This window comes from Giraffa tippelskirchi, chromosome 7 (assembly GCF_054371585.1).
Source record: "Giraffa tippelskirchi isolate mGirTip1 chromosome 7, T2T-mGirTip1v1.2.pri, whole genome shotgun sequence".
In the NCBI taxonomy this organism is placed as follows: Eukaryota; Metazoa; Chordata; class Mammalia; order Artiodactyla; family Giraffidae; genus Giraffa; species Giraffa tippelskirchi.
Genome location: NC_137281.1, coordinates 58,312,017 through 58,334,988, shown reverse-complemented (window position 1 = coordinate 58,334,988; position 22,972 = coordinate 58,312,017). Strand labels below are relative to the sequence as shown.

Here is a 22,972-nt window from a genome sequence, read left to right as displayed (position 1 = left end):
TGTGGGATTTAGTTCCCCACCCAGGGACTGACCCAGGCCCTTGGCAGTGGTAGCATGGAGTCCTAACCATTCGACTGCCAGCGAATTCCCAGATCTCACTTTAGTAAGAATTAGAAAGTATCTTTTTTTTTGATCCTTTAAAAATATAAAATCTGACATTTTAAAGTACATGCTATAGATATAAACTGACATACACATACTGAAGCTGCTAAGTCGCGTCAGTCGTGTCCGACTCTGTGTGACCCCATAGACGGCAGCCCACCAGGCTTCTCCGTCCCTGGGATTCTCCAGGCAAGAACACTGGAGTGGGTTGCCACTTTCTTCTCCAATGCAGGAAAGTGAAAAGTGAAAGTGAAGTCGCTCAGTCGTGTCCGACTCTTAGCGACCCCATGGACTGCAGCCTACCAGGCTCCTCCATCCATGGGATTTTCCAGGCAAGAGTACTGGAGTGGGATGCTATTGCCTTCTCCGACACACTTGAAGACAGGCATGTAAATTGGACCTCGGCTGTCCAACACGGAAGTCATTACCCACATGGGGCTACCAAGCACATGAAGTGTGGCCAGTCTGGATCAAGACATGCCGTAAACACAAAACTCACACCAAAAGTTGCAGGCTTAGTTTAAGAAAGGAAGGAAAAAAAAGAAAGCTATCTCAATAATTTTTATATTGCTTACATGTTGATATGTTGACACTTTGGATATACTACATTAAATAAAAATATTATTGAAATTAATTTACCTATTACTTTTTTTTTAGGATGGCTACTAGAAAATTGAGAATTACATGCAGTCTACATTTCATTTCTATTGGATACCACTGAACTAGACCTTTAAAACACTTCCTTATCCTATCATTTTTATACCAACAGAAAAATCTTTTTTGTATGTTCAAACGAGGCAATGAAAAGTTCCGATTCCAAGGACAAGATGTCAAGTATCACAAAACTTGAGTAATTAGCATTTCAGAGACTCTTACTATGCTTAAAAAGTTTCCTGGTTACCTATCATACCCCAAGAAGATGGAACAATCAAGTGAGTATAATACAAACTAGGCAAAAATGGGAGAAGGCAATGGCACCCCACTCCAGTACTCTTGCCTGGAAAATCCCATGGACGGAGGAGCCTGGTAGGCTGCAGTCCATGGGGTCCCGAAGAGTCGGACACGGCTGAGCGGCTTCACTTTCACTTTTCACTTTCATGCACTGGAGAAAGAAATGGCAACCCACTCCAGTGTTCTTGCCTGGAGAATCCCAGGGATGGGGGTGCCTGGTGGGCTGCCGTCTGTGGGGTCGCACAGAGTCGGACACGACTGAAGCGAGTTAGCAGCAGCAGCAGCAGCAGCAGCAGCAGGCAAAAAATGAACAGCAATCAGGTCAAGCTGGTGTCATTAGGACATTTTCACTGATTGCACATGTGATGCTGCTCAGGCATATCATTCTAGCTCGAGGGGCATTTTTATGAGGATTCCATCTGATCAGCTCTGTGTAAACTGACATATCAAATTTCTGAACCTATCCGGGTCAAGATGAAAGCCAGGCTGTTAGGGGAAGCACACGGACTGAAACTGCCCACCCTGGCCAGGTACCATAGAACCATTTGCATGAGTTGTTTTACGACAGGAGATCCTGGTAAGGAACATGGAACTAATAAGCCATCAGCAACCGGAAGAGCTCGGGAAAGGTCAAAAGGAGATACCACGTGTCCGACCACCTCCCAGAATCTTTCTCGCTGCTGCATCCATCTTGACTGAACAACATGAGCACCACCAGGAAAGACTGTGAGTCAGAATGACTGGCTAAAGACAATCCAAAAATGAATCCCATCACCATAAAACCAAGACTGTAAGTCACGTGGCAGAGCAGTTCTCCTGGGTTCCCTTACCCTCCTGCTCTCTGCCTAGGCACCCCTTCCCAATAAAATCTCTTGCTTTGTCAGCAAGTGTCTCTCGGACAATTCATTTCTGAGTGTTAGACAAGAGCCCAATTTCGGGCCCTGGAAGGGGCCCCCCCTCCTGCAACAAGGCTATTCCCCTTCATTCAGGCACCACAGTCATATCACACACCCCACCTAACTTGTCCCAACTTGTCCAGCAAGCCAGTCTCACTCTAAGTGACAACCTCTCCTCTTATGGAACAGGTTTTTTTTAATGACCTTAAGTACTTTTTTTTCTGATTAGAAATTATCTTGTAGCTTCAGAATACATTTTGCCTATAGTTTCCAAATAAATGAAGTTGTATTGTATTAACCCGGGATCTCATAGCTTTAATGAGATCTGTGAGCAGACTATATGCAATTACAGAACTGCTTGTTATTTACATGCACTATTTCTGAAGTTACATGCAACATCTGTGCCAGTTTTTCTGCACAAGGGTCTATGATTTTCATTAGACTTTCAAGGGAGGTAGGTCCATGACCCAAAGAGATTAAGAAACAGCACTCAGGATTTTCAACACAAAAAGAATACAACTGTTAACACTGACATGAGAAAGGACAGATGACGTCCAAATCTTAACAAAGGTGTTTTCTTTCAACTTTACTACTCAACTCAGACCCTGAGGGCATCAGGGAGAACTTGCAAACACAGACGCCCACCTTGAGCAGCTTCGCTTTCATGGTGGACGTGATGGTGGTGGGGTTGATGAACTGGAAGGAGGGGGCCGCATGGTTTGGGTACTGCGCGGGGAACTTCACTAGCATCTTGACGCGGTGGCTGCTGCAGTGCACAGACACTGTGCAGCTCCTGTCTGCAGCGTCCATCTGCGGGGGACAAATCAAGAGCTGCTTTAGAGAGGAACTGCAAAAGGTCTTCAGAGGCAAACGGGTTTAAATAAGGTAACGGAATGCTCTAGGTTGCTGGTAACAGAGTCAAGGGAGAGAGTCTCCCAAGACAAATGAATAGCGAACATGTGGACAACTCATTTTCAAAATGGATTTTTAATTTTAGCACTGATTTAATAAGCTCAAAGTGTTTTGACTTAGAAAAGCTTTATCTCGAAGCTGTGAGATACGCTGCAACTTGTTATATTTATTTTGAGATGGGAAAACAAAGCAGGAAGATGTTAAAAATCTGACTCAAGTTAAAAGTACTCCTGGGAAAATCCATAGAGACTGAAAAAAGATGAGTGTTTATCAGGTGCTGGGGAGAAAGGAAATAGGAAGATGCTGCTAAGGGATGTAGGATTTCTTTGGGGATGATGAAAAACGCTCGGAAAGTAGCAGTGGTGATGATTTGTAAATCATGGTTTTGCAACTGTACTAAGAACCACTACATTATACACTTTAAAAGGGTGAATTTTGTGGTATGTGATTTTATTCTGTTTTATTCTAGATTGTTTTATGACTGTGCCTCACAGAATGTGGGATCTTAGTTCCCCAACCAGGGATCAAACCTGTGCCCACCACGGCGGAAGCACGGGGTCTTAACCACTGGACCACCAGGGAAGTCCCTTCCAGTAATTTCTAAAAAGCAGTCCTGGGAAAGCAATCAAAATCTCCTTCTTGGACTAGATCACTGGATATCCCAACTGCTCTCAGCTGGGACAGAGGGAACAGAAACTGAGTTGCCCGAGATAACCAATCAACCAAAGAGTCCGTTGTCTCTTTTGATTTCTTGTAGTGCCAACTAGAGACAGCAGCTATGGGATGGTGAAAAGAGCCACACGTGCAGGAAACTTGGAGACTCGGATTCAAATACCTGCTCACCTCGGACAAGTTATGTCATTTCTTAGTGTCTCTGTTTCCTCAACTGTAAAGTGGGGATAAGACCACTTACTTCAGAGCTGTTTTAAAGGCCAAAGGAGACAACTATGTAAGTGCACAGACCCAGGCCTACTGTTAATGGAATCTGGGCAAAAGCAAAATTAATCAAGTTTTAAAACTCCTTCACAGAGACTCAATTCTCTGAAGCCAAGTGTTTCAATACCTGCCCTAAAGGAAAAATGTAAATTAACCTCTCCAAGTTAAATGAACAAAGAGGCTGGGTCACCTTCTTAGTATGAATCTAAACCACCAAGGAAATAACCAACTGATAAGGCAAGCACAAAGAACCTTGGAGAATAAGGAGGTTGGCTTCCAAACTCAGCCCCGCCATTCACTTGACCAGCAGCCTCCGCCAAAACACTAAACCTTCCCAGATCTGAGCACCTTCACATAGGGTGAAATGAAGTGCTGGAGCATCTAAGGAGATTTTAAGACATACGAGCACCCGTTTATCCCTTATTTAATCTTATGAGAAAACAATAGCGTAAGGGGGGGAAAAATCTGCCTTTGTAAAACATTTCTTTCTTTAGAATAGATGGGAATGGCTTCCCAGGTGGCACTAGTGGTAAAGAATCCACCTCCCAATGCAGCAGATGCAAGAGACAGGGGTTCGATTCCTGGGTTGGGAAGATCCTCTGGACTAGGAAATGGCAACCCACTCCAGTATTCTTGCCTGGAAAATTCCATGGACAGAGAAGCCTGACAAGCTACAGTCCATGGGGTTGCTAAGAATTGGACACAACTGAACAACTAACAGTTAACAGTTAATTATTTCCTTACAAAACCTAGGGAACAAAAAAGCAAGGACAGAAACTTCCATGTTAAAGCAGCAAAGCCATTTGCTAGCCCAATCATGGCTGAAACAGTCCCCTCGGCTACCAACCGCAAGTGTGAGACAGAAAACCTGAGCACCTCCACATTCACATTGCGGATCTGCACGTTGATCAGAGAGAACTCCTGCTGCAGAGTCTGAGGCAGGCCCAGCTGCTCTGATTTCTTCTCCTCCAGGAGACTGCTTGGGGGGTCTTCCTTTAAGACTAGCAGGAGAAACAGAGTCACTTGTTGGAAAACATTTCTGAGATGGATTCAGAGAGCAGTTCTGGGGTGTTTACCACAACTCAGAGATGCAGAGAGGGGCACCAAACCTAGACCATCAGTGTGACCAATTACCTTCTTCTTCCCCATGGCTGGAGTTGGGCTGGTGATCTGTGTCTTGGCTGTGAAGGGTCTTCTCTGGTTCCGGGAGAAGGCCAATGCTCTCAATGAACTCATCAACACCATCTAAGATGTCATTGGCACAAAGCTGCAACAGAGGGGAGAGGATCTGGGTCTAGAGAAGTCAGTGGAAAGGATTGTCATGTTTGGCTGAGTTATGACTCCAAAAATGGAAATCACAAAGGAGAGAAATGTCAGCCCCAAGCCTATACAATCAAAATGGGTTTTGCCCATCCCCAACTCTCCCTGGTTAAATACACAGGAAAACAGACTATTATTCTACCCCAGAAAATGTTTTATCAGGTTCATAGTTTTTGAAAATCTCAGAAAACCTTTTAAACTTCAAGCTTTGATGGAGTTATCGAGCCAGCCAAGAGCAAAAATATTACTTAAAAGCATTTGGAGCAACTGGCACTTTCTGGAGAAAAAAAATTTAAACAGCAGTAAGGTGATGATGTTTGACCAAAATGCTCAAAAGTGACTTGGTACTAAGCAGTTTAGCAAATCTGTCTTGGCATTTTCTATCCCCTGTATATAGAGCACTGTGTGGGATACAATATAAGTGAGACATCATTCCCACCTTCAAGGAATCTCGCCACTGGATGAGAAGACAGAACCCCGTAATGGGGCAGAGCAAAGTGAGGGCCACGAAAGCAGTTCACACCTGGGACCACGGTGCTTCATCTAACAGCAGATACAATTTATGGGGCACAAACTGGAAAGGGCTTCACATAACTGGTGTTGCTGACGAACATGGAGGACTCGGAACACTGCCCTGTGCCAGGGTAGATTTCCTAGCCCATTTGTGAGAGAAAAAAACGATGCTCCAGGCTACCTTCTCAGTACTCTAACCCACACTGTCTTAGACCAGGGCAAGAGGAGAAAAAGACATGCAGAGGCTTTGCATCCTTGAAGATCTGATACTGAAGCTGGCTCCTGAAGACCTCAAAGCCTCAGTGTAGCAAACCCAAGCCCTTGGCCAACCAGCCAGTATGTATTAAACGGCAATCACGTATCCTCTAATTTCTGCAACTACCAAATCTTTTAAGTTTCTGGCGTATCCAGTTAACGTTCTTCCATAGCAGCATTGAATACATACCCTTTGCATCTGGGAATCCACCCGCCACATTCTCAAGGTCTGATCCCGTGACCATGTAACCAGTTGGTAGTCCTTGGACCCTGGAAATCACCAGATAAGAATCCTGATGTTTTTGGATTCAACATCAAATTTGTTACAGGTGGAGACGGAGGGAGATTCATTCATTCATTCGTCCATTTAACAAATATTTATGGAACACCTCCTATATGCCAGGCACTGTTCTAAGTATTAGGACTATAACATGAATCAAGAATCTCTGTCTTTACAGATCTCACATTCAAATGGTGGAAACAGACAAACATACAATATCATGTCTGGTAGTGATAGTGTTGTGAAAAAAACACTGTGGGATAAACGGTTAGAGAAAGGAGAGCTATTTTTAGACAGGACTTCTCCTAGGAAGTCACATTTGAGCAGAACCTTAAATGAAGTGAAATAAAAGCTGGCAAATTAGCAGGTGAAGAGTGATGCTAGAATTTAAGGTCTCATTGAACTTTCACCTCCACAAATGTTCTTCCTTTTCTGCTCCAGAGGAGCTGGGGATGAACAGGCTGTCTGTAAAATGTATTGCTTTAAATGCATCATGACATCTTACTGTTTAAAAGAATTTTTTGCTAAAGAGACACATCTCTTTATAAAAGAAATAATCGATCTTTAATAGTCTTAACTGAATTGTATTTCCACACAATAGGGCTAGTCAAAAGGAAATTACTCTAACAAGGTTCAAGGTGGTTTCTCAAAGAGCTTTATGAAAGATCAGGACATTTTAGGGTAATTCTGTAGTATCCAGAATCTTCTTTATAGTCATCTTCAGAGGGTAAACAATCTAGAAACAATTTCATCCGATTCCCTCATTTTAGGGATGGGGAAACAGAGACAGCAGAGAACAGTGAGGGGCAAAGGTTCCTTGTCTGGGATGGGGGGAAGGGATGGTTAGGGAGTCTGGGATCGACATGTACACACTGCTGTATTTAAGACAAATGGCCAACAAGGACCTGCTGTACAGCACAGAGAACTCCACTTAAATCCAGCTCGGATGGGAGAGGAGTTTAAGGGAGAATAGATACTTGTATATGCATGGCTGAGTCCCTTTGCTGTCCACCTGAAACTGTCACAACATTGTTAACCAGGTACACTTCAATACAAAAATAAAAGTTTACCAAAAAAGTTCCTTCTCTTTGTCACTGCCTTCAACCAAGCCTTCACTCAATGTTTTAATACATTCCTGTGTACAACAATCAAGACAGTTAAGTATTCTGAGCTACTGCTTGTCATGAGTCCCACCATCCAGCCCATGCTCATAACAACAATCTTCTGACTCTACATCCAGCCTCTTTTCTTTTTTTTGGGCAAGCCACGAGGCATGTGGGATCTTAGTTCCCTGACCAGGGATCGAACTTGCGCTCCCTGCATTGGAAGCACAGTCTTAACTACTGGAGCACCAAGCAAGTCCCCTCCAGCCTCTTTTCATGTCTCTGATTTTGAAGAAAAGTTATGCCTAATTCCTTTCTAAACCCAATTCCTCTACTTGGGCCTTTGGCCCTATTCCCTCCCATTTTCAAAAGACCTTTGCTTTCCTATAGACTCCCTTTTTTTCGTCTTCTCCATGCCTTCAAATCGAGAGGGAAGCAGCCTCTGCCAATGAATTCAGTCTACTCCTTGCCTCTGAAGGCAACCTCATTCACAAAACCACTTCCTGCTGCCTCTGTTTCTACTGTCTTATAATCAGGCTTCCCTCCTCAATGTGCTTTTGGAACTGTTCTCTTAGTGATCATATGGCTTTCTATTTATACCTATTTACACAATTAAGTGCTTCTCTCTTATTCTGCATGGAGATCCTTCAGCAAAATCTGAAACCAATGACCTCTGCTTCCTTCACGAAGCATCCTTTTCCATGGACCACAACATCCTGATTCTCTTCCTACCTCTGGAGCTCCTTCACCACAGTGAAAATGAACATCAAAGTCTGAGGCAGGCCAATAAAAAATGACTAAGAGGACATGGCAGTAAAAATAAAACGGAATATCATTAGGTTGAGAAAGAAATAAAATGTAAGAATGCATGAAGTATGATTACATTTATAAAAGGTTCCAAAAAAATAAACCGAAACTATTTTTAGGGATGCCGAGATGGGTAGTAAAACTATAAACAAGAAAACAGAAATCATATTGTAAATGTTAGGACAGTGTTTACCTCTAGGGAAGGGAAAGAATTGTGATCAGGAAGTTTCTGAGTTCTAGCAATGTTCTCCTTCTTGACCTTGGTGGTAGTTACTCAGACTTTCACTTTATAAACTGTACGTATTTTATGCAATTTTGTACATGAGGTATCTCACAATAAAAGGAGTTTTAAAAAAAACACCTATAACTTGTACTGCAAAATTTCACTACTGGCTAGAAAAGCCCCAATTTATACAATTCACCCTGCCAGCCTACAGATGACACAGACAACTGAAAATGGATTGCTAAATACTTTTTACTGCAATCCAAAACAACAGGCCAACCTCTCCCTGTCAGATCATGGGGAAACTCTGTCATCTCTTTTCTATGGCAAAGTGCAAGAGAATGTGTTGAAAGCTGAAGTCAAGCATGGAAATTGACGGGACAGAGACCAAGCAGCCTCATGTTTCTAGAAGCCGGAGAGATTATAGAAATGAAGATGGGAAAATTAAGAGGATCATCAAAAGAGTCCTTTCAAAAACAATCCTGGAAGAGGCTTGTGAGGGTCACAAACAAGTTGGGATAAGATGTCTGCTCTAATCTCAGGTCCACTAAAGACCACTCCACTGCCTGGGGCTTTCCTTCTGTGATAGAGAAAGGCCACAAAATTTACTTGTGGTCTGGAGAACATTTAGAGAGCGTGGCAGTAAGATCTCAAGACAAGGGGGGCTGCAGCTAAACTTACCATGTGCCTCGGCAGAGGCAGAGGAGAGTAACTGCACACTGGCCGTTACTGCTTCTACCCAGAAGCTTCTACCCTGTTCCTGTTTCAGGAGCCAAGTGGGTCACAGGGCCAGACCTCTCTTCAAGGGGATGGGAGGTGGAACAGCCCTCTGTGTTTGTGAAGAGAACGGGGAATATGTGGTGGGTGGTACTGATGATGACTTTGCATCTCCCTCATCAACAGAGGGGGAAGGTGCAAGAGCAGGGTGTGGTGACCCCGGAGTTTTTCAGCTCTAGAAGTGACCCAACAGCAAAGCTACCAACCTCTCAGAAGCCCCTTCCAGGCAGGAGAGAGACTGCACAGAACACAAGAGAAGAAGATGGGCTTGGGGGAGAATCACACTCACACACCCTATCACCCATCTACGTCTAAAGGCACGGGAACCCTGACTCCCGCTCCGAAGCCAGCCCTGTTTCCACATCCTCCCCTTCGGTCACGAAGCCCACCCTGACGGGAGCTCGAGGAAACGGGTCAGCGGTCTCTCTCCCACCCACCTTCCTTCTGTTTCCTCCACTGGAACTCCAGCACCACGTCATCGTGGCCCACGAAGGTATGGACCGGGGTGTTCAAGTCACAGACATTCCACAAGAGCAGGCTGTTCTCCCTCCGCAGCTGGGGAACCATCACAGTCACCAACCCATTGCTGAAAGGCTGCGGTGAGAACGGGAAGAGCAGGCATCATTCAGGGGGGAATCCGCTGAGTCTTGAGTCACCCAGGTTGGAGTTCTCGTCTCACTTACACAAATTAGATGATGGCAGGCCCCAACCCACCTGGGGAACATTAAGTAGATGTTAAGTTAACGTCTACTTTTCGTCTACTTTTCGTTTGCTTTTCTTCTCTTTTCTTTCTTTACTGAAGGAAGTGACCATAGTTAAGTAAAAGATAAAGTTAAGCCAAATAATTGGAGAAGAATGTTTTTGAATGTAAAATAAGCAAATGGCTCTGGAGGTCACACCCTGGAACACACCGTTTCCCACTTTGGCTCCTCTCACCGGACCCTCTAAGAGTTACTGAGTGCTTTCCTGGAATGAGGGTACAAGGCACACTGCAGGTGACCCCGGACAGCAAACAGCCCTGCCTTGTGGAAAAGTACCAGAAGCACACTATCCATGTGAAGAGCACCTTCCCCCGGCCCCCAAGACCACAGCTTTTCAGAAGAATTGAGTGTCAGTGGCTCGGTCGCATCCAGCTCTTTGTGACCCCATGGACTGCAGCCCGCCAGGCTCCTCTGTCTATGGAATTCTCCAGGCAAGAATACTGGAGTGGGTTGCCATTCCCTTCTCCAGGGGATCTTCCTGACCCAGGGACTGAACCCAGATCTCCTGCATTGCAGGCAGATTCTTTACCGTCAGAGCCACCAGGGAAACCCATTTCAAAGGAAAACCTTTCAGTTTCAGGACTAACACACTCCACTTCTCAACACCCAATCTGTGTGGTAGCTAAGAGGCCCATTTGCTTGATATGCAGACTCTGTTCTTAAACCACAGCCACCTAAGAGCATACTTATCTTCGCCTGCTCTCCTGGCAGCACTCCGAACTTTTCGGTTTATTTTTCAAAGCAAACATATTAATCCAGAGAAGTATTTCAATTCACAAGAACAACGTCTGACTTCTTCCCAAATGCTCCCAGATGTGAAGGCCAGTTAATATCCCAATTACCTTCTGCACTCCACGACGCCCCAGGGAACAGCCTGATGTATAAAGGAACCTTTATTCACCCCCGGGCTCCCTTTCAAGTTGACACTGAAGGAAATATATCATCTCTGATCAGCAGCAATCAATGTGGCAAAAAAGATGGAAGTTTGATAAGAGCCTACCCACTACATTTGCAGCATTTTATGGTTTATACATTTTCATACATGGCTTTTTTTCAAAGAGAGAGCATACTGTACTGGTAGTAAATGCCACCGAAATGGACACTAAAGAATAGTGAAATTTATCACAATTAAAAAAAAAAAAAGAGCAAGGCATATTAAAAACTATTCATATTTGACTCAGGAGGAGTTATTACTCAAAAAACATCAAGTGGCTTGTCCAAGGCCACACAAATATTAAACGGCTCATTGCAGCATTATTCACAAAAGCCAAGATATAGAAACAACCTATTGTCCATCAATGGATAAAAACACGGAACGTACACAATGGAATATTATTCAGCCATGAGAAAGAAGGAAATCCTGCCACTTGTCACAACATGGACAGACCTTGAGGGCATTATGCTAAGCTAAATGAGTCAGAAAGAGAAAGACAAACACTCCATGGTATTATTTATGTGCAGAATCTAAAAAGCGGAACTCAGAGAGACGAGAGGAGAATGGTGGTTACCAGGGGCTGGGAAGTGGAAGAAATGGGGAGATGCTGGTCAAAGGGTACAAACTTCTGGTTGTAAGATGAATGAGCTCTGGGGATCTAATGTACAGCGTGGTGATTATGGTCAATAATATGACATAGTATACTTGAGAGGTGCAAGAGAATATGACCTTAAATGTTCTTATCACAGAAAAGAAAAGGTAGTCATGTTAAGTGATGGAGGTGTTAATAAATGCTATAGTGGTGTAGCATTTGTAGTAGTATAAATGCTATATTACAGTATATTATATATAGTGGTATTATACTGATAACTGTTTGGCAATACACAAATGAAACATGTCAACATGTTGCATAACTTGAACTTACATCATGTGATATGTCAATTATATCTCAATAAAGCTGGAAAAAAATTAAATGGGATGGCTGGGCCCTAAACCCAGGTCTTCTGGATCTAAAGCCAGAGTTCCTTGCAGCACAATTCACTGACCTCCAGCCTCTCAGCCCTCCAGCTCACCCTCCTCTTCGCCCTTACTGACCACCTTCACTCTGCCCAGCACCCAGCCCACCTAGTCCATTGCTGCTAGTACAGAGTCTCACCCAACATTCCAAGGCAAAGTTTTAAATAGATAACAGCTTTTATGCCGTCATTACCACCTTTGTCCCACCCCTAAACCAAGACAGAAGGAGAAAACTGCCTGACAAAGAAAATAAGAGAAAATGTCGCTGGCCCCTCGCGTGCAAAACACTGAGATAATTTTTCCAAGCAAGAAGAAGGGCATCTCACTCACAGTGTATCTGGCCTTCCAGACAGGCACCTGGCAAGGGAGAATGTTGAGGTATTTCCGAGGCTGGCGGTAATCCCAGAACTGGAAGAAAGAAAGCAGGATAATTTGTGAAATAAATGCCATTAAAAAAAACAAAAACAAACCTCAACTATTGAAAGAAGCATAGCCTTTGAACTCCTTGCTTTCTGTCCTCTGAAGATAGATTCAGCAGTGCATCTGAGTCAGCCCCCAGGGCCATGCTCCCATGACAGAGACACAAAGACAATGCCCCTTTCACACTTAGAAACATTATAGGAGAAACACAGACTTCATGAGGATCAATCCTCGAGGCAGATCACTGCCAGTCTGCCTATTAAACCCCCTTCACAGTTGGAAGGTAAAAGCGACAACCTTTTCATCCTGCATCACTGTACACCACTTAGAGGAATTTAACTATTGGGTTGGCAAAAAAAGTTTATTCAAGTTTTTCTATAACATCTTACGGAAAAACCTGAACAAACTTTTAGGCCAACCCAATACTAATGGGCTTCCCTGGTGACTCAGACGGTAAAGATTCTGCCTGCAATGCAGGAGACCCAGATTCAATCCCTGGGTTGGGAAGATTCCCTGGAGAAGGAAATGGCAACCCACTCCAGTCTCTTTTCCTGGAGAATTCCATGGACAGAGGAGCCTGGCAGGCTGCAGTCTACGGGGTCGCAAAGAGCTGGACACAACTGAGTGACTAACACTACACTAACAGGAGCTAAAATGTAGTGACTGCTGACTGCTTATAAGTTGAGGGAGCAAGTATAGCTTCCCCACTGCCATGTGAGAAACCCAAAAACAGTTTAGATAGAAATGATATCTTAACAATATTATTTTGAATATGGGACTTAATTTTGGCAAAAAGGGTTGTCAGAAGAAACAGGAATTACCTCCTGCCATCCCCTTCTAATCCCATCCTCTCCAACCCCCTTTTTTCCTTCTTGGCCTAGCTCTAACCCTTAATTCAACTGTTTTACAGTTTACAATCTACAAAGCGAAGTGAAACTCATTCAGTGGTATCTTGTTCCAGCAGACTCCTTAGACTGCACAGCAAAAACACAATAAAAATTCATATAAATTAGAAACTAATAAACTGTCAGATAAACTAAGTAAATGATTATGTAGGAGAAAATGGCATGCATTGAGCCTTAACAACAAAATACTAAAAACAGTGGTTGACTATTACAAGCACTTCTAAATTGCTTTGCTTTTTATAATTATGTTATTTATATACATTCAATAAAAACTGTCTTTCTACCAGAATATATGAAAAAAATCAAATACTATGCTAAAAATCTCATTTAATTCAAAAGCTAAATGCAAATAGAAGGGGAGAAAGTTGAAACAGTGACAGATTTTATTTCCTTGAACTCCAAAATCACTGCGGACAGTGACTGCAGTCATGAAGTTAAAAGATGCTTGCTCCTTGGAAGGAAAGCTACAATAAACCTAGATAGTGTATTAAAAAGCAGAAATATCACAAGTCTCTATAATCAAAGCTATGGTTTTTCCAGTAGTTATGTGTTGATGTGAGAGTTAGACCATAAAGAAGGCTGAGCACCGAAGAATTAATGCTTTTGAATTGTGGTGCTGGAGAATACTCTTGAGAGTCCCTTGGACTGCAAGGAGATCAAACCAGTCAATCCTAAAGGAAATCAATCCTGAATATTCACTGGAAGGACTGATGCTGAAGTTGAAGCTCCTACTTTGGCTACCTGATGCCAAGAGCCAACTCACTGGTAAAGACCCTGATGCTGGGATAAGATTGAGGGCAGGAGGAGAAGGGGGTGACAGAGGATGAGATGGTTGGGTACCATCACTGACTCAGTGGACATGAGTTTGAGCAAACTCCAGGAGATAGTGAAGGACAGGGAAGCCTGGCGTGCTACAGTCCATGGGGTCGCAAAGAGTCAGTTGGACACAACTGAGTGAACAACAAGCCCACTAGTAAGAACAAGGACTGTGTTTCACATGTGGAAACTGGCCTGTTATCTGCTTTGTTACCTATGGCATCCCAGCCTCAAGGGTAATAAAGCTGTCAGTGAATACTGACAAATTTGGAGACCTCAAAGAAAGAGGAGGAGTTGAATCAGATGGTTTCTGGTTCCTGAACTTGGGAAACAAGCCATCAGGTCATGGGGACAAAAACTTAAGCCCAAAACAAACAAAGAGAAAAACTACTCTGGGCACATAAATCTAAATTACAACTCCAGGGGATTTACAAACCTCCAGAAGGAAGTTAACCTTTAAGGCTGAGTGTATGATTCTAGCTTTGCTAACCATACCAAAAAGCTGTAGATGTCTGTAAATAAAGTAAAGAATTACATCGCTGAAGCGAATCACAAAATTGCTAAGCAAACATCTGCGGTCAAATCTTTGTCCTTTCAGGCAGAGACCAGACCACAAGGAGAAACTCCGTGCCCTGCATCCTTTTGAACAAGGGTGCATATCACATTCCAAAGTCAGAGAACAAACAAGAAACACTGCCCTCTGAGAGAAACCAAGAATAATAGGCTCATTGACATACGTAAGTCCTTGAGCATTTCCTGCAAGTTAGAGTAGCAGTCCCCACCTTTTTGGTACCAGGGACCAGTTTCGTGGAAGACAGTTTTTCCACGGGCCTGGGGGCAGTGGTTTTGGAATGATTCAAGTGCATTACATTTGTTGTGCACTTTATAGCTATTATTATTACATCAGCTCCACCTCAAATCATCAGGCATTAGATCCCCGAGGCTGGGGACCCCTAAGTTAGAGAATCAACTCCATCCCTGACTTGTGCAATGTGGATGACCAAAAATATCCTAACTTTTGCAGATATGATAATCATGTGTGAAAACTGCTGTTTTTCCACCCAGACTAACGGTCAACTTGGTAACTTTAATGACTGTGTGGATCTTTCTCCTTTACTTAGGTATCTGTTGTATTATTTTGATAAGCCAGTCCTTTAGACTGGCCATATCTTGGCAAGTAAACTTCTTATCCTTTCTAAATGTTTTTGTCTCTGACTTCCTTTCACAAACAGAAAGAAGACCCTTCAAGCAAACATAGGCACCAAGTCAGATATGTGCTACTACATCACTCCACTGGTCCACATCACCAGGGATACGTGGCCAGCTCCCCAAGAAGCACACGTGCCCCTGAAACACATGCCATGCTAACCGGCTGCAGCTTTCCTTCTGAAGGAAATGCTCGCGGACCCCTGGTGCCTCCCAAACACACTCCCCACCCTGCCCCAGGGGCTCCACTCACCTTGACAGAGTTGTCTTGACTGGAGGTAGCAAGGATGTGCTCGCTGTCCGGGTGCCAGTCCAGGCCATGGATCTTAGAGAGGTGGGCTGCGAGATACTCCACTGCTGTGCTGGGTTTCTGCAACAGGATCATCAACCAGAGTTGGCACTTTACAAAGAACTCAGCGCGTCCACCTGAGTTGGACACAGCCTATCCCAGTCTGCTGGGTGGGGATACAAAAATACTCCCAGAGGAATGCCCTGCTGGTCCAGGGGTTAGGGCTCCATGCCTCCATGGCAAGGAGGAGGGATTCGAACCCTGGTTGGGGAACTAAGATCCCCCCCAAAAAAACAAGTCTCAGAGGCCGTCTCTGTTCTTAAGAAACTCCATTTTGTTTTGTCTAAAACAAACAAAACAACAAGACTTCACCAGCTCTCCCTCACGCATGCTCAGAACACCGGCCTGTGAATCTAATCTTCTTCTGCTCCGGGCCCAGGCACGGCCTTAAAGAAGACAGTGGGTGCATCTTGCCTTTGGTACCACGGTCTGTGATTCCTGCTCCCCTTCTCACAATCACCCACATAGAGGGACTGTGACATCCAAACAGACCCACCCCAATCCTGGGGTAAAACCATCAACCTTTTTTTTTTAAATTGAGGTATAGTTGATATACAATATTGATACAACAATATTTTACAAGTTACAGGTATACAATATAGTGATTCACAATTTTTAAAGATTATAGTCCATTTTCAGCTATTATAAAATATTGACTATATTTCCCACGTTGTACAACAACACAGTATTATAGCTTATTTTATACATAATAGTTTGTATCTCTTAATTCCTGCCCCTAAATTGCCCCTCCCCTCCTTTCCCTCTCCCAGTGGTAACCACTAGTTTGTCACAGAGAACAAACTCTATCTGAAAACCACCAAGCTTAAAGTGATCAAGCCCTAAGACTCCCAAAGAGAATGAGTACACATCACAAAAGAAAACAATACATGATTACCAAGTACATGTAAAACAAAGTCAGAAGGAAACCTCAGAAATATACATTAAAACATTAAAAGCATTTTTAAAGCAATCAAATTAGAAGATACTTGGAAATGATATTCAACATAGTGAGGCAGCATTTGTCACTGCTGGTATACATATGAAATAGTATAATCTTTTCTGCGAAAAAAAATTTGACACTTTTCATCAAGATGCTTAAAATTCTTCTTTTCTTAAGGGACTATTCTAAATTCACAAAAAGTTTTAGGTATAAAAGATGATCATCTTGGTGTTATGTGGAACACCTAGGAAACCAGGAACATAATGAATGATAAGTGGGGATTAATTAAATGTTAGAATCAATTATTGTACAGCTATCTGATACAATATCATGCAGCCACTAAAGTTATACTTAGAAAGAGCTTATTATAACAGAGGAAATGAATTTATTTTAATGTTAAATGAAAAAAGTATGCATAACTATGTGTAAGATATGATACACCATGTTTTTAAAAAAGCATAAGAAAAGAAAATACCAAAACGTTAGCATCTGACTCTAGGTAATAGGACTACAAATGATTTTTATGTTCTCTTTTGTATTACTTTCTGTCATCAGCAATAGTCTATAAGGTTAAAGAGTACAATCTCCGGAACCAGCCTCCCTGAGTTTAAATCTTGGCAACAAACTGTGCCTCAATTTACTCAGCTGCAGAATGGGAGTAATAACTGTAACCACTTTAAAGGCTATTTATAAAGAGAAATGAATCAATACACATAAAGTTCTAGAACAATGCCTCCGCATAATAAACACTAAGAAATAGCAGTGTTACTAAGCATTCATGAGTCTGAGTGAAAATCTAACACCACCACTGATACTGCACTTTTTAAAGCCTGTGATGCTTGCTGCCAACAGTCCTGCTTTGATACTAGAGAAGTCCCAGAGAAACGCAATTACAACGAACAAGTTTTACAACCCATATGAACAGAAACCCTGAGTATTAATAGCCAAAAAAAAAAAAAGCTAAATCTCTTAAAACAAAATGGATAACAGACTTGCTGAGGGAGTCAGGGTTACGAGCGGACCAAAGAGAAGCCTATAAAGGAACAGCTCAGCAGTGTATTTTTACAAGATAAGGAACACAGCCACTGTTTTGGAAAACAGGTCCTAGATTCATGGCTAAATACCACATTGTTTATTTTGCCTATGGTTCTGAAAACACTCTAAGGCAAATAAATATGCATGTACTACAAATTAATCAAACATTTTATTTAAATCATTTTTTATAGTCAAATGGTACTTCTGTTGTTGTTGTTCAGTGGCTAAGTTGTATCTGACTCTTTGCGACCCCATGGACTGTAGGCAGGCTCCTCTGTCCAGGGGATTTCCGAGGTAAAAATACTGGAGTGGGTTGCCATTTCCTCCTCCAGGGGATCTTCCCGACCCAGGGATCGAACCTGCATCTCCAGCATTACAGGCAGATTCTTTACCACTGAGCCACCATGGAAGCCCTTAAATGCTATACCAGTGAAAAACATGAATAAAACTAATTGCCAATTGAAGAAATAAAGAGGGACAAAGCATGGCTATTACCAGACTGAAGTAAAGAGACAGATATAAAAGCAACACAGAAGATGCACCATCCAGTTTCTCCTTATAAAATCACCTCATCACCGAAGAGCTATCCAAGGCGAGGGCTTTGACCAGCACACCTCCTCCCCAGCAAGTCCTAGCACCCAACCCCGCAGCCTCCCCGTCTCTGCTTCACTTCCCTCTCCTCTCCCACCATCTGACTTTATTCCCTGCTGACAAGGGAAAGGAGCAGGGCAGCAAAAAGCAACACTGAGACTGGACGCTCAGCATCCCAGCTGGGACAGCTGCAGAACAAGTTTCGGGAAAACTGACAGTCGGTCCTCCCCACAAAGGCAGGAGCTCTAGCCTCCCATTTCACAGAGCAGGAAGCAGAATCTACATTCCAGATCATGTGTAAGTGGACTGCCCTCTGCATTCTTACCCCACCATCTGGGAGTTATCCAGGCAAGAGGCCCTCTCCCTGATGCCAGCATGACAGGCTTGCCATGACAGCAGATGCCCAGGGCCCTGTACCTCTTTCATGCCTCTCAGGACTGTGGGCTGCTGCAGGGAGATTATACGATCTGCAGGCTCTCTTTTGAGACTGACAGGACAGCTAGACTTCTTTTTTAAATTTTAGCCACAACACCGTAGCACGTGGGATCTTAGTTCCCTGACCAGGGATTGAATCTGTGTCCCCTGCAGTGGAAGTGCAGAGTCTTAACCACTGGACTGCCAGGGAAGTCCCAACAGCTAGACTTCTAAGGGAAGATTTGAGCATACTGAGTACCTGTCCCAGTGATTCAGATCTGGATGGTGTATGTTCTAGAACAATGAATTTTCCCTTTGCAATCTGGGGCAGGGATAAGAAGCCCGATGACCATTCTAGAACGGCGTCTGGTTCCCCAGGCTTGACCTCCTCAGTGATACACCCACTATTACCATCTTTATTCCAAAGATAAGGAAACTGAGGCTTGGAAAAGTTTGTGGTTCACCTGGTATCATAATCAGGAGGTAGCAAAACGGGACTGTAGCTTAGGTCAGGCCAAGTTCATTTTCTTAACCTGTGATCATAATGCCTCACTTCCCTATGTTCTTCAACACCAATTCGGTCAGGAAGCAGATGTCATTTGGTACTAGGATCTTAACATGGCAATTAACTATGCTACCCTGGACTCTCAAGACAAGTCCTGCTGCTCACAACATCCTCTTCATACCCTCCTGGGGGAAAAACAGATCACTTACCCGCTTGTCCCATATCCGTACATCCCCATCATGACTGGTGGCAAGGCAATTAGCATTTTTCTTATTCCATTTGACCTGTGAGGCACCCGCTGCAAAGCAAAATCAGGGGAAGAAAGCTGTTGCCCTCGACGCCTTTGGAACAGAGTGGAGCTTATCCAGGGGAGCTGGATAATGAGTTCCGGATGAATAAGAACAGAACTCTTCAAGCTTCTATGACTGCATCAGCTCCACAATGAGAGAAAAAATGAAGCCAAAAAATTAATGAATTAACACATGGGAACAGGATCAGAGTCACCTAATTGAGGAAATAATCGCACTAAGGGAAAAAAAAAACACTTCAGGCTACCTCTGAGTAGAATCAATAGGGAAATGTAGTTTCTTTTTTTTAACTTACTTTTATGTATTTATTTTTAAATTTTATTTATTTTTATTTTTGGCTATGCTGGGGGCTTCCCAGGTGTCGCTAGTGGTAAGAACCCGCCTCCCAATGCAGGAGATCTAAGAGACGTGGGTTCAATCCCTGAGTTAGGAAGGTCCCCTGGAGGAGGAAATGGGAACCCATTCCAATTTTCTTGCCTGGAGAATCCCATGGACAGAGGAGCCTGGAGGGTTATGGTCCATAGGGTCGAAGAGAGTCAGGCACGACTGAAGCGACTTAGCACAAGCTTGGGTCTCCGTTGCTGCATGGGCTTCTCAGGGCAGTGGCTTCTCTTTCTGCAGAGCGCAGGCGCTGGGATGCCCAGGCTCCAAGAGTTGTAGTACAGGGCTCAGAAGTTGGGGCTCTAGGGCCCTAGAGCACAGGCTCAATAGTTGCAGTGCAAAGGCTTAGTTGCTCCATGACATACAAGATCTTCCCAGACCAGGGATCAAACCTGTGTCTCCTGGGTTGGCAGGCAGATTCTTTACCACTGAGCCACCAGGGAAGCCCAGGAAATGTAGCTGCTTAAGCAGTTCAGCTCAGCTCTGCTGGATGGTAACTGACTCATCGTACAACCCACCCTTCATCCTCTCCAACACCAACTTGCGATCACAAGAGCCTCAGATCAAAGCCTGCACCTTCCCACTCTGTTTTTGTTTTGGGAGGAGGAGCAGTCTTCGAAAAACACAGCCTCCAGCTGAAGCTCAGCTGAAGACTGAGCCCCAATTCTGCCCTCAGAAGGTTACATGCTCCCCACCCCTTCTCCTATCTCCCCATCATCAATTACACGTGGCCCTGTGTGGGGACAAGAACTCAGTCCTCTGCCAATACACAGGGGGAACAATGACAAAAGAGCTACACTAAGCAAGGGGGCGTACTGGCACTGGAAGATGCCAGAAGGGGCTGAGACAGGTGGAAAACTGGGACATAGCAGCACTTCTAGCTGACTCTTAAAATAATCACATTAATTACGTTAAACCAGAACAACATGATGACTCTCTTTCCACCTTTTCTTGTTGTTCAGACAACACATGAGATTTCTGCCTTGACACCTTCTCTCTTCGGGTGGGTGTTTATTACTTGGGGATACCACAGTGGATCCAGGGCTTTGGAGGGCAACCTGACCCAAGAATCTGGAAAGGATGAGAGAGAAATCAAGGGCTTGGTACCCAACAGGAAACAGAGTAAGGCCCAGACTTTAGCCTTGCTTGGCTTTGGTGAGAGTATTTGTTGGTTTGCTTCTTTGTTTGTTGTGTTTTTTTCCCTGAGACACAGGGCACCTTAAGTCACCTAAGAATGAATGGTGGACACCCCAGAAGTTGGAGGAAGGTGGTATATTACTCAGGAGACCCAGTTTCTTTGCAAGAAAGCATATCAGCTAGAGGAGGAAGTGTAAGAGAAGACTGTACCATTTCTGCATGACAGTTACTGAGGAGTTTGAAGACACAATGAAAAAAATTTTTTTTCTCTTTCTTTAATGTTGTGCCTATATGAGATGATGTATATTCATTAAATTTATTGTGATCATTATTTTGTACATCAAATCATTATGCTGGACACCTTAAATTTATATACTGCTGTGTGTCAACTATATCTCAATAAAACTGGAAGAAAGAAGAAAAATTTTTAAAAAGAAGAAAAAAAATAAAAACAAGTTTCAAGAAAATATACCTTTCCCAGTAGGTGGTCTATCAGAACATGAAGCCTCCCAAAGGATTCTGGTAACCTCCTAATTCCACCTGCTTTACTAAGATCATGACATCAAGGTCAAAGGAAGGCCCCAGAGTTCTCGGAATCAGAGAAGGCTCTGGAGGACACCCAGACGTGCTCTTACTGACTTCCTGCCCCATGGGAGAAACAATTCCCTCACAGAGAGACGGGGACCACAGACTCTAGGGAACAGCAGCCTCCAGCTCCACCTCTCAGGGAACGTTAGCCAGAACAGCTTTACATAAAGGTCCACAAGCTTTGCATTTGCCTCTTTCCCCCCAGGGCAGCTCTACCACCACTAAGAAGCCTCACTGAGACGAAAAGGAAAGATGTCTCCTACCTCTGCTTCTTAAGAAGGACTTAGAAAAGAAAGCAATTAGAATAATCTTCCTTTTTAGGGGTCCTCTACAATCCAATTAACTTAGAAACATGTCAAGAGAACTAACGAATTCAGGGATGGGTGACTGAACATTCACACATCCCTGGTACTTTCTTTCAGCTGGATGTCCTCTGCGACCATGTCTGTGGGTCATTATACGCCTCAGATCAGAAGTATCTGCGTGGGGGTGGGGGCCAGATCAATTAAACTGTTAAACACAGAGGCACAGGCGCTTGAGTCCTACATCCAGGGAACAAAACCTCACAGAGCATCTCCTCGGAGCAGGCACTTAGGTTGACCCTGGTCTGCAGCCCTGAACAACGTGGTCCCTAATCTCACAGAGCGAACAAACCAACTTCTTAATCCATTCGTGATGTTTAATGCCTTCAAATGATGAGGTGTGGGGGTGCAGAGGAAAAAAAAGAATCATGCAATCATTTTGGAGCAAACATCAAATGTAAATTCAAATGACCCAAGAAGATTCAAAATAAGGAGGATTTAAGAGACAGATAATATGATCTGTTTTGATCAAGGACGTCAAAATAGAATCCTGATAACTAGGCTTCATCATGGGGGGCAAGGTAAAACACTTCTATGCCCAAGTTCAACTCTCAGGAAGTGGTGAGAATCTACTTGGAAGTGGTAACGAGCCCAGTGCAGAACTGCAAGAGCAGTCAACTCCAAAAGGGTGATGGAAACGGGCAGATCAGAAGGCAACTTCAAAGTTTCAGTGTCCATATTAAATGATACTGTCTGGATAAAATCAGCATAACCTAGACGGTGCGGAAATCACAGGACAAACTACCTGGTTTCCTCAATAAAGAAACTGCAGGAAAGTAAAAAACAAATCAAAAAAGGGGCAGGGAGAAGAAACCTACCAACTGAAAGAGATGAGAAATGTATCAACCACTTTACCAACACCAGCTTTATTTGGATTCTGATTCAAAAATATTGTAAAAGGAGAACAAAAAACCAAACAACATCTACTGAAACCACTGAGAAAATTTGCATACTGCTTAAATATTTGAGGATATTAAAGAACTACTGTTAATATTTTTAGGTACACTAATGGTATTGTGGTTATGTGTTTTTTTAAGGGGTCCTCTCTTGTAAAAAACAATTACTGAAATATTTGTTGATGAAATGATATGACACCTGGGATTTGCTTCAAAAATAATCCCAAAGGGGATAGGGGTGGAGGTGAAAGATGACAGAAGACTGTACGTTGACAGTTGTTCAAGCTGGATGATGAACGCAAGGCAATTCAGTCTCTTCTTGTTTTACACAC

The 22,972-nt window shown here is 43.4% G+C and overlaps 1 protein-coding gene across 31 annotated transcripts in view; it reads right to left on the bottom strand.

The window, feature by feature from the left end:
• The window catches only part of WDR59 (WD repeat domain 59), a 126,283-nt gene that overhangs the window by 79,179 nt on the left and 24,132 nt on the right, over positions 1-22,972 (bottom strand). For all 31 annotated transcript variants that reach the window (XR_014059179.1, XR_014059180.1, XR_014059177.1 and 28 more), the window contains 8 exons: positions 19,178-19,266; positions 15,388-15,504; positions 12,118-12,195; positions 9,513-9,669; positions 6,076-6,155; positions 4,932-5,064; positions 4,674-4,798; positions 2,595-2,759 (listed from right to left, as the gene is read on the bottom strand). Coding sequence is in view for 27 of the 31 variants with exons in the window: in XM_081508676.1 (XP_081364802.1) it covers positions 2,595-2,759; positions 4,674-4,798; positions 4,932-5,064; positions 6,076-6,155; positions 9,513-9,669; positions 12,118-12,195; positions 15,388-15,504; positions 19,178-19,266 (944 nt within the window). In the remaining 4 variants the exon portion in view is untranslated. The remainder of the gene's footprint in view (positions 1-2,594; positions 2,760-4,673; positions 4,799-4,931; positions 5,065-6,075; positions 6,156-9,512; positions 9,670-12,117; positions 12,196-15,387; positions 15,505-19,177; positions 19,267-22,972) is intronic.